Here is a 13127-nt window from a genome sequence, read left to right as displayed (position 1 = left end):
TAAAACACAAATATATAGGAAATGTCTTTAGTTTTAGTCAAAATTTGTGTTGACAAATTTGTCAACACAAAAAGCCTGAGGAGGCATTGATGCATATGATTATTGAGACTGGGGTGTTTACATAACTGTGTGTTGCCTTCACAAAGTGTTGTGCTTGTATTTTAACACCTATTCTAAATTTCTTGAATCTTGCCCCTGACAAATACCCCTTATAATAATAATAAAAAAAAAATGTAACAACATAAACATTGAAACTAATAAAAACTAACATAAAAGTGAACATTTTAAAACAATACAATCTCAAACTCAAATTAGTTTACTCTGGTAAACCAAGAAAAATTAAAAATGACATAAAAAGAAATGAAAAATATAAAACTATAATAACGCTGAACTACATTAGATAAATATTAAACTGCTGCCGAGAAGACTCTCAGTTTAAATATTCTGGTTTATTTACAAGCTAAATCCAAGCTAAGTCCACTGAGGCTTCACTCTACAAACAGCTGATTTTTTTTCTGCCAGAAAACATGAGACTAATTTCGAGGGTCCACATAGCAAAAATGTTTATTGATTCACAAAACACTATTTCTCAAGGATCTTTGGAAAACACACAATCACCACTTTGGAGACTAGTGCATGCTCTTCTTCTTCTATCACAGAACACACTGCACCGCTGTCTACGTTGACGATTATTTTAAATGGTCTAACTACTGAACACAGCACCGCACAAAACACTTCACAGACACAAGTCCTCAGTAACACGGAGCTTCTTCAGTCGAGGCTACACTTCCTGAAAAGCACTTTTTTTTCTGTAACATGACGTTCAAAACAAGTAACACTTCATCACTAAACACAGCTAATGATTATTTTCCTGATGATCTTCATCTGTCGATTATTTTTTCGATTAACCAATTAGTTGTCTGGTGAATAAAATTGAGTGAAATTGGTGAAAAATCACAGATTTCCAAAGCCCAGGATGATGTCTGTGAATGTCTTGATTTGTCCACACCCCAAAAATATTCTGTTTACTGCCACAGACGACTAAATAAACCAGAAACCTGGACAGCGAACTTGGACATTTCTTCCTTAAAAATTATCAAAACAGGCGGAGATTCTTTAACAGTTGAGAACTAATTGATTAATTGACAAATCATTGCAGTTCTAAAACGTATCATTACCATAACAGCACCACATTCACATGGGAGAAGAAATCACACTTAAATGGGACAGCATATAAGGCCTCATACAATTACAGGAAGTTAAAAAATTGACCTGACTGATTCTTAATGTAGTTATGAATGTGTCTATAAATTTGGTGATTTTTATTTTTTACTAATTAAAGCTTTTGAATGTAACATTCTGGATTCACAGCAACACTTTCTAACAGTGAAACACACTAGGGATGGGTATCGAGAACCAGATCTAAACCGGTGCTAAACCAGTAACGGTTCCTGACTGATCAGTACTGAAATATCAATAAGTTCCTGGAAATTCCTGTTTTTGTTTTTTAATTTATGTAACGTTACATAAACAGCTGACAGGGCAAAATGACCAAACGTGTGGGCTCAATTTACTAAATTTGATGAAAAATGCAGCTGATTGCAGTAATTCTGGAGACTATTTAAATTGTTTCTGCAAGAATAAGTAATGTTAAATCTTTTCAGATTCAGATTGAATCTGCCATATCTTTATTTTTCCACTAAATCATGGTGAGTAGTATCAATAAGTATCTGTATCAGTAAGCTGTATCAGTATTGATATTGGTATCAATAAAATCCCATCCATAGAGCTCACATCTACTCTAATTCTTTGGAACACGTCACAACACCAATACTATGATAAATAATGTCACCAACATGACGAACAACATTCTACGTGACACTTCTCAGCCTCTCAGAGGACGCTCTCTCTCTCGTCTCCCAGGCTGATGGTGCGCAGGTTCTGGTTGTGGATGGTGGCAGCGGTGGTGTTGGCCGTGCTGCTGCTGCTGCCGGGGGTGATGATGATAACTGGTGAGATGTCGATGCTGGAGGACGGGGACGTGGCGGCCGGCTGCTGGTGGCTGTTGTTGGTGTTTGTGTTGTTGGTGGTGGTGTCAGCCGTGTTGTTGTTGAGGGTGGTGTTGCTCTCGGTGCGGTTGAGGTTGCTGACCCCGCTGGATGGCCAACCCTCGTCTGGACTGCTCGCCATCAGGCTGACTTCGGACGGAGCCTCGGAGCAGATGGACATGCGTGCGACGGTGGCGTCCTGCAGGCCGCTCAGGCTGCTGGGGAGGAGGCCTCTTTTCTTCACCAGCCCCTCCAGCTCCAGTTCAATCAGGCTGGGCTTCACCTCTCCATCTGCGTCTCCTCCACCCTCCTCCAGTGAGCGGTCTGAGGAGCGATCCGAGGAGCTGTCGCTGGAGCGCATCCCTGAGTCGGACGAGTCCTTCTTGTCCAGGGTGATGTCGGGGAGGAAGCCAGGCTTGGTGAGTGGCCCGCTGGGCTGACAGCCTCTGATGGAGGGCAGAGCACCACCAGCCTCTCTGTGCAGGAGAGGTGTGGTGTTCTCAGCTTCGTCTGGACCTGAGTCTTCATCGCTGGGCAGCTTGTGGTACAACGCCCCAGCTCCCTTCTTCCTGGTGCCTGGAGTCCTGGAGGACGCGCTGTGGTTCTCGTCCTCCTCACTAATGGGGTCGAGGAGCTGGGCGTCGGTCCCTGAGGGGAAGTCTGTGGCATCGCTTGCCTTGGAGCCTCTCTTGGTGTAGGACTTGCGGCTGTCTTGGTCAGCTCCTTCCTTGGCCTGAGGAGAGGGAGAGGATTCAATGAGGAGAACATGAAAATATACAGAATCCTCCTGTGTTACTGCTGAGAGGCCCCTGAGGAGGGGAGTCCTGTGTCTCCTTTATGAGCCAAAAGAAACAAACCGAATAAGCTAATAATTAAGAAACGCAGAAGCAGTGCTATTCCCTCTCCCAGCCCAGAATAAGACTTAGGAATAAGAGGAATAAAACGCTTAAAAACAAAAGTTTAAAGGGACTGATTCCTCGACTCTCACAAGCTACTCATTTGATATGCTTAAAAAAAAATGTTGATAATAACAAATACAAAAAGTGGTTGGCTGCATCACTTCCAAACGTCATCAGTATTTTGTAGAGGTGGGAAAATAAAATTGATTCTCTTAAGTATCATGATTTTTCGTTGTACGATTCCTGAATTGATTTTTTGACTGCTGTACTGTTGATTAGCTTGATGCTAACATATGATGGCAACTTCCACTGACGTGCTAACGAGAGAGACATATTTTAACTGCACTGAAGAAACAAACAAATGATTTCACATTGCAAACTCAAACTATTAAGTCAAGCTGACTAACTCAATCTCAAAATCCAGGTTCAAATTTCAATTTCACACAGGTATTCATTTAAAGACTCTTTGCACTCTTCAAGGGCTTTATTCATTTTGTCCTAAAGTCTTGTCTTATTAATTATTTTCTCATGGCACTAGCTTGATGAGCAGGACTAGCGAGTGTACTTTAAAAAGTATTTATTTACTGCTTTTATATGCAGCATAGTGATGGTGCTGCTGAAATAAAACTCAAAGAGACTAGATGCACTATCTGTGACAAGAAAGTGCGACACAGCAGCAACATAAGTAACCTCTTCAAACATTAAGTAGGCTGAACAAAAACAAGAAGATTTTTATTTTATTATCATTTTCATTATAGTATTTTTGTAAAATATTTTTTTTACACTAATTAGCACAACCATTTAAAATTGTGCTCTTATTTGCTTTTGCAATTTTGTTATTAATGGTCAGAATGCGTGATGTGATCGTTTTGCTTTGATCAGTCATTATTTTGAAACATTACATAACCATTATCAGTATTGGTATTGATATTAGTAAAACTGTGACAACAAGTATTCATATCACCCATCCTCAATAGCAAAACTCGGCAACCACACCAAAACAATCTAGATGGAGAAATATCACTGTGGGTAAGAGGAAAAATATGCATTTTTGATTTGGGGGTGAACTGTCCCTTTAAGAACAATGTAACATATGGGTTCAGAAGTTGTCTGCACAAGTTAATGTAGTTACCACAATGTATGATTCTGAAATGTGAGACAGAAGCCTCTGCACTGATATGACTGAACTATTTGTGCTGTTGGTGGTATGATGACAAAAACTCAACAGTGAATTTGTGATCATCCACCCACCCCTTTGTCCTCTGAGCTGGCAGCCTGAAGGAACTGTCCAGGATGGGGCTGGACGGGCCTCTCCCCTCCACCACCGGACATCTCCAGCTGGGCCATCTGAGAGATGTACTCCCTGTAGGCATCACGATACTCCGCCTGCTGCTTGTCTGTCAGCTTGCAGATGTCATTGGACGATTCCTGAGAGTTGAGGCTGGACATGCTCGCGGTGCGGTGATTTGCGGCCTGACAGGGTGAGAAAAAGTTTAACATAGTTTATGAAAACAATCTGAAATGTGGACTCATCAGACCACAGCACACTATTCCACTTTGTGTCTGTCTACTTCTGATGAGCTCGAGCCAAGAGAAGTTCCGTGATGTTCCTGGGTGTTGTTATGTATGACTTCACTTACATTTGTAGATGCAGCGACAAACTGACACCTGTTTACTGAAGAGTTTCTGAGCCCCTGTAGTATCCTTTATACAATTATGTGGGTTTTTAATGAAGTCCTGCCTGAGGGGTCAAAGGTCATGGGCATTCTGTGTTGGTTTTCAGCCTTTCCCCCTTACATTCAAATATTTCTTTGGATTCTCTGAATCTTTTAATGATATTAGGGATTGTTGATGGTAAATATTCTTAAACTGTTGGACTATTTGCACACACAGTTTTTCACACAGTGGTGAACCTTGCCCCAACCTTGCTTGTGAAAAACTGAGCCTTTCAAAGATGACCCTTTCATACTGAACCATGATACATTACCACTTAACCTGTTTATCTTTTGAATGTTCCAAAAGGGTGTTTTTTGAGCATTTAACAACTTGTTTTGCTTCTGACCTTAGTTTATCAGTTTGAACATTAAATGTCTTATCTTTCTACTGGAATCAATTGAATAGAGGCTGAAAAAGATTTGAAAATCATTCTTTGTTTTTCATGTACGTCTTAAACAGTGTCTCAACTCTTCTGGAATTGCGGTTTGTGTTTTGTTCCTGTACCTACATTTAGAAATGACACAATTTTGATTATTTGATCACTTATTATGGTTGGCTGACTTCCATAATATTTTAGCTGAGGTTGTGTAGATGTTTGAGATATAAAGCATTTGAAGATTTTCCAAGAAATTACATCGCAATAGCCAAAACACCAGTGTAGGCACTGGTGGACCATTTCTACTGCAGAGGAATTGCAGAGTGATGGCGTGTTGCTGTGAGTTGATAACCCGAACTGACACCTGAATATAATAAATACAAAAATGTGGCACTTACAACAAGGCTTAAAAATGCTATAATTACATTAGTAACTAACAAACTATTCAGAACGTTAGAGTTGGATACAGTGATGAAGTTACTGGCAACGGCCGCAGACGGAGTGGCAATAAGAGCTGCGGTGTGTTTTCAGTGTCGGTTGATTTGAATTTAAAAAAGATCACCAAGTGAGATCATAAACGTAGCAGCAGATCCAGCTGTCTACGTGTGAGCGTTTGCACGTGTCTCAGACATTTTGCAAACTGGGAATAAGGGAGGTGAAAATAACAAACAGGGGGCCCCTCGACACCTTTTGGTGCGCTGCAGTCTGTTTGTGTGTGTGTGTATTTTTGATTCTACCATGTTCAAGAGCAACACAGGCTTTCTTTGCTGAGCTCTTTTCTCACTCAAAACCACATAATGTGAAACCACCAAGGTCACCAACACACTGGCTGGGCTGCACAGGACTTGTGGCCATGCGACAGTTTGGGGTGTGTGACCCGGCCATCTCATTTGTTAGTGTTACACGCTCACACGTATGCCTACAGCAGCAACGTCAACACCTCATGTCTCTTTGCACGTGCATAAGATGTGGCTACAAACACACACATACACACAGTTCACTGAGCTCTGAAGAGGAAGACTGACCGGCCAGTGGGAGTTGTTGCTGTATCTTGGAGCCTCCTCCAGCCCCGCTCCACTCAGCTCCTCGAAGCTGAGGTTGAGGCTAAAGGCTGCGGATTCATGCTGGGCTCCCCCGGAGCGTCTGCTGGGCTCCCCATGCTGCATGCTGCTGCCCTGCTCGCTCGCAGCTCGGGACTCATCCTGAAGCACAGCCTGGCTTTCAACATGACGCTGTTCCATCACCTAGGAAAAGAAATCGTATTTCAATATTTCAGAAGTTGAAGTTGTTTCAGAGAGATGGGGATCATATAATCACAGCAGTTATCTTTAGTTAAATACCTTTCAATTTTTGTTTCATTTTAGTTCATTTTAAATCTGGATTTACTTTTAAACCTAGCTAAATTCTGATTAAAACTAATCTTAGATTAAATTAATCTTTGTTGGTGCAAACCAGTCTCAGTGATGTTTTCAGTGACACATTGATTCTCTAATTGTGCCTGAATTGGAAGCACCCCGGACATATTCTGCTCAGTCATCTTGCTTGGTGGTCAGAATTACACCAACAAGATCCTCAGTTGGGCCGATATATAATAGTCCTGCTAAACATGTTTTTAAAAGCATGTGACATACAAAACAAGTATGCTAAACATCAACAACAACATGTGCTTGCGAAAAAGAGTCATTTGTCAAGTGGAGATATTCAGCTCTCCACTCCTCCCTGACAATAACCTCCCTTCATCCAGATGTCAGTCAGCCATCTTGAAGCAGATGTCTGTGCTGGCTGCATCCTGGCAACACAACACTGGTAAGCGCACGGAGTTGTAAGGCCACTGCACTTTCCAGCTGCTCCTACGCAAGCTCTGCACTGGATCTCCTGTAAAACACGACCAATCTTGTGCTCTGGTTTGGTATTAGGAGCACAGACTGACATCTGATGAAGTGGAGCCGGCTACATGTGTTAGTGATTTCAGCCCCGGCTCAGCCGACTGGACTCCTGGCTGACTGACTCGCGCCCTTTCTCATAATACGGATTATAAAATCTCCGTCCCAGTATCTCAGCTGAGGCACAAGATGTCGTATTACAAGATGCTGCCTTGCTTCTTTTTGGAATAAACAAGAGATGACATGTATCAACAGGAGGGCCCTGGCAGGGCTGAGTGTCTGCAAAGTATCACAGAGTGAGGAGAACAAGTGCTGCTGTAAATCTATTACAGGGTTTTACTCTAGAGTAATGAACGACTGGTCATTATTGTTGTAAGTGGACTGATACTTTCTTTATCATTTATGTCAAATGATGGCCATTTTCTTTTGATTTTAGACAACAAACACAAGTCTTTCATCCTTTTTATTAAATTGTATATGCTACATAGGATGCCAACAACATTAGACCAGTCTTTGAGGCAAGTAAAGATGCTCTGGAAGAGATATTTAGTCTCACCATTCCTCTAAAGAGCTGCCAGTCGCCAAAGTTCATCTCCATCTCTTTCTTCAGCTCATCCAGGTTGCACTGTGACAGCACTCGACCGTTTATATTAGCCTGCAATGGACAAGGAAGAGACTTACTGGATCACTCACTGATTGATTGACTTCATTAATATATGCAAAGTTGCATCAGGCTAAAAAATCATCACAATCAAATGGGGTAGCAGCACAGAAAGAAGTGAATATGGAAAAGAAGCTACACAAAGAGTTTGAAAAGAAAATATCAGCAAGTATATGAGGAAGTATCAGAAAACATCGAGCATAGTTTCTGCTAAAATAACTTTAAAGGGGTAGTTTGGCCTATTTGAAATGGGGTTGTATGAGGTACTTATCACTACTCTGTGTTTTACCCACAGTAGATGGTGGTCGGTATGCTCGCAGTTAGGAGAAGCAGAGAGGAGTACCAGAACAGAGGCTGAGCAATGAACTGCTGTGGACAGGGTCAGCAACAAAACATATTTTAGCCACTTAAAGAGGTCTATCTTACAAAAAAAGATCAAGATCAGTTTAAATGTACTCTATATTTTAAATATTTTCAATTCTTTACTTTGCTGTCAGACAGCCTTTTCCGACTGGCAATCACCATTATATAAACTAAGTATCGCTCTCCAAACCAACCCGACACCATAGGCATAATCAGTAATTTTCCCTCACAGAACACGAAAGTTTCTGAACTATCTTTGTATTAATGTGTGACTTCTGCATTTTAAAGGATTAGTTCAAATTTACTGAGGTCACACAATAACAAACCAACCAACAGATTGAGGCTGCAGTAGACCTGCAACTCCTGTGTGCTGTGAGGTAAAATCACTGATTTTGCCTATGGAGTCTGTTTGAGCAAGTGAGAGAGTGATATGTGCCTTATACAACAGTGGTTTCCAGTCAGAAAAGGCTGTCTGGTGGCAAGGTAAAGCAGTGAAAATAAATATAGGGTACACTTGAACTGATACAGATTTTTTAAAATTGGGCTGCCCCTGTCCACAGGAGTGTATTGCTTAGCTTCAGTGCTGGTACTCCCCTCTGCTTCTCCAAACTGGGGGTGTGTCCATTGCCATTTACTGTAGGTAATACGCTGACTACAGATAAGTACCTCATACAACCCCACGTCAAATAATCCGAACTATCCCTTTAAATCCACCATGTTTAGATTACATGGATCAAAGTTTTAATGTCATTGAGAGATGTACCTTCTTGATGGTGGAGGTGTACTGAGGCAGCATGGTGGAGTCGATTCCATCGATCTGTTTGACTCGCTCACACACTGCATCTGTGTTCATAGAACTGAGCAGGACCGCAGGAGAGCCCTTTACACACATACAGACATACACAAATACACACATAATTAGAATTTAAACAACTTATTCACAGTGTTTTTTTGAGTTAAGGTTACCAGGGCAAACTCACACTCTGTTAGACCAACTCATCATCACTCCTAACACATTGATTAGGGCAAAACGAGCAACAATTCCTGGCAAAGAGACGTGCAGACTTGTTACTGTGAGGCACACAGAGGTGCAAAACCACAATCCCACACAGTAGTTCTCTCTATCAGTCATACAGTTTAAGTGTCAAAGTAAACAAAGCTGCCAACCTATCCAAATACACTGTTACCTGCTCTTGTTCTCTTTCTCTGTATATATACAAGCATATAAAATGTGCGCACAACACTTAGGGGATGGAGTCTCTAAGTCTGATGGAGTCTGAGCTCCCAGGCCTGATGATGTGACTAATACCAGTGGCCTGTTGATGCTGCATAAGGCCTCGCACAGCCAGCATGCCACCCGCTGGCACAAAAACCAAACAAACCTCATCCACTCTCCCTTTTCTTCACTCACCCCTCTACCTCTGCTCGTCTTTATGAACTTTCACTGTTGTTCCTTCCTTCTCTCCCTCCCTTCCTTCCTTCCTTCCTTTCTTCCTCTCACATTCCTTCCCTCTAAGCCTTCTGCGCTGACCTCCTACTCTCTTTTCCATCACTCCCCCATCTCTTCTTCCTACTCCCTCCCTCCCTCACCATCTCTGCTCTCCTTCTCTCGGGCTATTAACACCATTAAGACGTGGCTTCAGACTAAGCCCCCCGGCTTTGTTTCTGGTTTCGAGGGAGAGAAGAGCAGAGCTTAGTCGGACTCTGAGTGGTTGTTAAACAAAAAAACAAGCAGCTCACACAATACAGTACACAACAGTAGGTGCCAACTTCCTGTAGTGGTGGGCAAGAGGATGAAGACCGGCTCTCAGAGGCTTTAGCTACTCTTCAGCAGAGGATTTACTCTAGAATGAAACTATGTTAGTGAATCTACTGAACTACAACAGAACGTGATGTTGTGATGATTCTATAATATCTCTTTCTATGGCATGCTTGGTAGTACTCAACCAGTGTGTTAGAGATGAGGTAAAGATACGTGGAGGATAGAGTAAAGGGTTGGATGCGGAGATGAAAGTAGCCATGAAACCAAAGGTGTACCTGCTTTAATTTGTAAGACAGCGACTTTAAATGCTTTATACAGGAGACAAAAAGAAGCAGACAGACAAACAATCAGACAATAATACAAACATTTATGGCATAATGAAGCCGAGACTGTACCTGTGAAAAAAGGAAGGAGGAGGGCTGCAGAGCCTCAAATTAAAGGGAAAATATGGCACTTTCCACGTGGATGTCCAGTCAGTGTTGATAGTACATGCAGTCAACTGAAACAATAAATGATTGACTGTGTGCTGTACTGATCAAGAAAGCTGAGTTCATCTGCTCCCGGAGCCACACCAGCAGTGCCTACATGTACCAGGACTCAATGAGAAGTGAATTTCTGATGCCTACGCTCATACATCACACCTACTGCCCAGAGGTGCAGGCTAGAAATCCAAGCTTTAGCATTAGCCTTTAGTTTTGCCTTTCTACACAAACTACATCATTATGACATTGCTGGATGCAGGAAAAACAACAGATTTTGCAGCAATAGGCTGGCTTTACAATGTGATTTTTTTTAGTTGGTTGAAGCTTCATTGCAATTGAGTTGCATGGTGTACAGCCCTCTACAATGCTCTTGAAACCTGTCTGAAAATCAGCTGCAACAGTTACAAATATTTTAACTGTTTTTCAGCTTCACAAAATGGCCTATCAAAACACTGATAGTGTAGTGTGACAACAATGATGATGACACTAATCTATGATAACCAATTTTAAGTGACTGATTTGACAAAGACAGCTTATCACCAGAATGAACAAAACAGTAAAGAAAATGAAAGATGGTCTCTTGGACTTTTGTGAAGAAAATTATCGTCATAGACTTCATCCAAGGTGGTAATGCTGTTAAGATGTGATGTGAGCTAGGAAAAGTTTGTTTTCATTGCAGTTAGCAGGTAACTGCCGTCCTTTGATTCACTGGTATCTCCTTTGAGCAGCCTGTGGGTGCTTTTTTTCCTAACATAATACCAGACAGCCATTTTGAAACAAAGTAACCAGCCACTGTCAGAAGAAAAAGCAATACAACGCCTCAGTATTGACATTATCCAGCAAAAGAAATATCACACAAAGATGTAACTGTAGATAGAATGGCATTTTCCACATGACACAATTTAGCAATAAATCAATTAGTACTAAAAATGACCAATCTATCTCGTTAATTTTAGTCAAATTAAGTAAAACTGTGTTGCATGATGAGACTGTAATTAATTTTAAATTGCTTTGTGCAACTGTCAAGGAATGGCATGGAAATTATGTTTCAAGCAATTTGCAGCCTAGTTGTGTTTCACCATATAAAGCCACACTTAGAACACAACTTTCTTGATCAATACAGGAATTTACTGCTTCAACTGACCATCCACACTGACCGGACATCCAGATGAAAAGTGCTAAATTTTCCCTAATAGACAGACAGACAAGCAGAAACACACAAGCACACATGTTGAACTCATCATCAGGGGACAGGAGAGACATTTGACAACAGAGCAGACAGACATTTATCTGTCTCGCAGCAGGGGAGGAGACGGCTCCTTTACAGTAGCCGCACGCTGGACGGGAAAAGAAAGAGGCTATTGGAAGCAGAATTATTACACACGGAGAATTTTGTGTTTCACCACAGTCAGCAGGCTTTTACAGTCATAATCTTTGCAGACGAGACGGAAACATAGAGGAGAACGCAGTAAGAGAATGAGACATCTCTCACTCCACACAGAAAAAGCAGAAGTTCCAATTCAGGCAAGGCCTTGAATACGACTCCTCAATTCAGACTGCAAAAGCGTGTATTCTAAGAACGTGAGTGTAAATGTCTGCGTGCGTGTGTGTGTTTGTGTGAACCCTCCCAGTGTGTGTGTGTGATAAGACTGTAATTACAGCTGGGCTGAGCTCAGGGCTGGGCAGAAGGATGGGGAAGAGGAAACAGAGCTCTGTGAGGGAGGAAGCGTCTTGGTAAGGAGATAAGCTCTACCAACGCTGGGCTCATTGTCAGCATGCGTGTGTGTGTGTGTGTGTGTGTTGCCAGCCCCAACAGTTGCTCTGATGATAATCCCGGCAGCCCGAGGAATCCATACTCACACTTATATCAGCTAAGCAATTACACTGGGCTAGGCCCGCTTACATATCCAAAAGACTCACGCAAATGAGCGTGTGTGCGCACACATCTACATTCACAGACTTACAAGAATACAGGCACATGTGAACGTTACACAAAGAGATCAAGTGAGAACCAGAGAAGGATAAGATGAGCTAATGTACACAGAAAAGCCAGAATGGAATGAAACTGAGAAAATTTATACATGGGACAAAAGGAAAGAAAAGTGCAAGGGAAGATATGTGGAACAAAAAAGGGTGTAAAAATTTAAGACAGCGATGAAGGTTTAAAAAGGGAAGAAGATTGAAGCAAAAATACAGAAAGAGAGAAGGGAAGGAACATTACATACTAATCTATATTAAAATCTTTCATAAAGCTCCTTTAAATGCTTGCTGGCAGTGCCCTGATAAGTGGCTTTGTGGAACAGAAATCTCCTGAGTGGTGTTATCTTCAAATTGTTCTAATAGTGGCTGCTTTCTCAAAAAATTTGTGACTATCTGGGTGTAGAGTTAGTCCTTGTCAGTAAAATACTTTTATGTCCATTTATAAGAAAAAGGGAACTGCTGCTGTGCCGACATCAGTATGAGCGTCATTCAGCTTGTTATATTTACGTATGCTGAAGTTCGTCTTTATGGTTAGCGCTTACACGGGATGCAGATTAAGTATTTCTTGTAAGCATTCTCGCAGCGAGTTTGACAGTCTATATTTGTCCTCTCACCTTGTCAACTATAGCAACAAAATTAACAGTTTGTGAAACATAAAGGCGTGCATTAAATACATGCAACACACGAAATGACAAATGTGGTTTAAGCATCAGGTCAACAGGCACATAATGAGGGACTAGATGCATATTTGCATATCTGTAGTGCTCCACAGCTCTTACTACCGTGTTACCATGGTAGGTTCAGAGGGAGAGGAGGGGAGGCCTTCTCTTGTGTCCTCTGCAATAACATCCTGACATGGGCACAGAATGGAGACAAGGATCGCATAGAGGGAAAAGCTTATAAAGGCTGAGTTCACTACCGCTGAATCTATATAATGACCCTTCACTGGTTTACTCT

At 41.7% G+C, this 13127-nt stretch overlaps 1 protein-coding gene across 5 annotated transcripts in view; it reads right to left on the bottom strand.

The window, feature by feature from the left end:
* Positions 1–537: 537 nt before the first annotated feature.
* The window catches only part of kidins220a (kinase D-interacting substrate 220a), a 68902-nt gene continuing 56312 nt past the window's right edge, over positions 538–13127 (bottom strand). For 2 of the 5 annotated variants that reach the window (XM_084741899.1, XM_084741900.1), the window contains exons 27-32: positions 12961–13020; positions 8710–8826; positions 7479–7577; positions 6065–6283; positions 4199–4420; positions 538–2781 (exon numbers count right to left, since the gene is read on the bottom strand). In XM_084741899.1, coding sequence (XP_084598025.1) covers positions 1894–2781; positions 4199–4420; positions 6065–6283; positions 7479–7577; positions 8710–8826; positions 12961–13020 — 1605 coding nt within the window. In that variant the 3' untranslated portion in view covers positions 538–1893. Of the gene's footprint in view, positions 2782–4198; positions 4421–6064; positions 6284–7478; positions 7578–8709; positions 8827–9983; positions 10017–12960; positions 13021–13127 lie in introns of all 5 variants that reach the window. The other 3 variants (XM_084741902.1, XM_084741903.1, XM_084741901.1) reach the window with 2 other exon arrangements.

This window comes from Lutjanus erythropterus, chromosome 18, assembly GCF_056507025.1.
Source record: "Lutjanus erythropterus isolate fLutEry1 chromosome 18, fLutEry1.hap2, whole genome shotgun sequence".
In the NCBI taxonomy this organism is placed as follows: domain Eukaryota; kingdom Metazoa; phylum Chordata; class Actinopteri; order Lutjaniformes; family Lutjanidae; genus Lutjanus; species Lutjanus erythropterus.
This window is presented reverse-complemented; position numbering and strand designations above follow the sequence as displayed.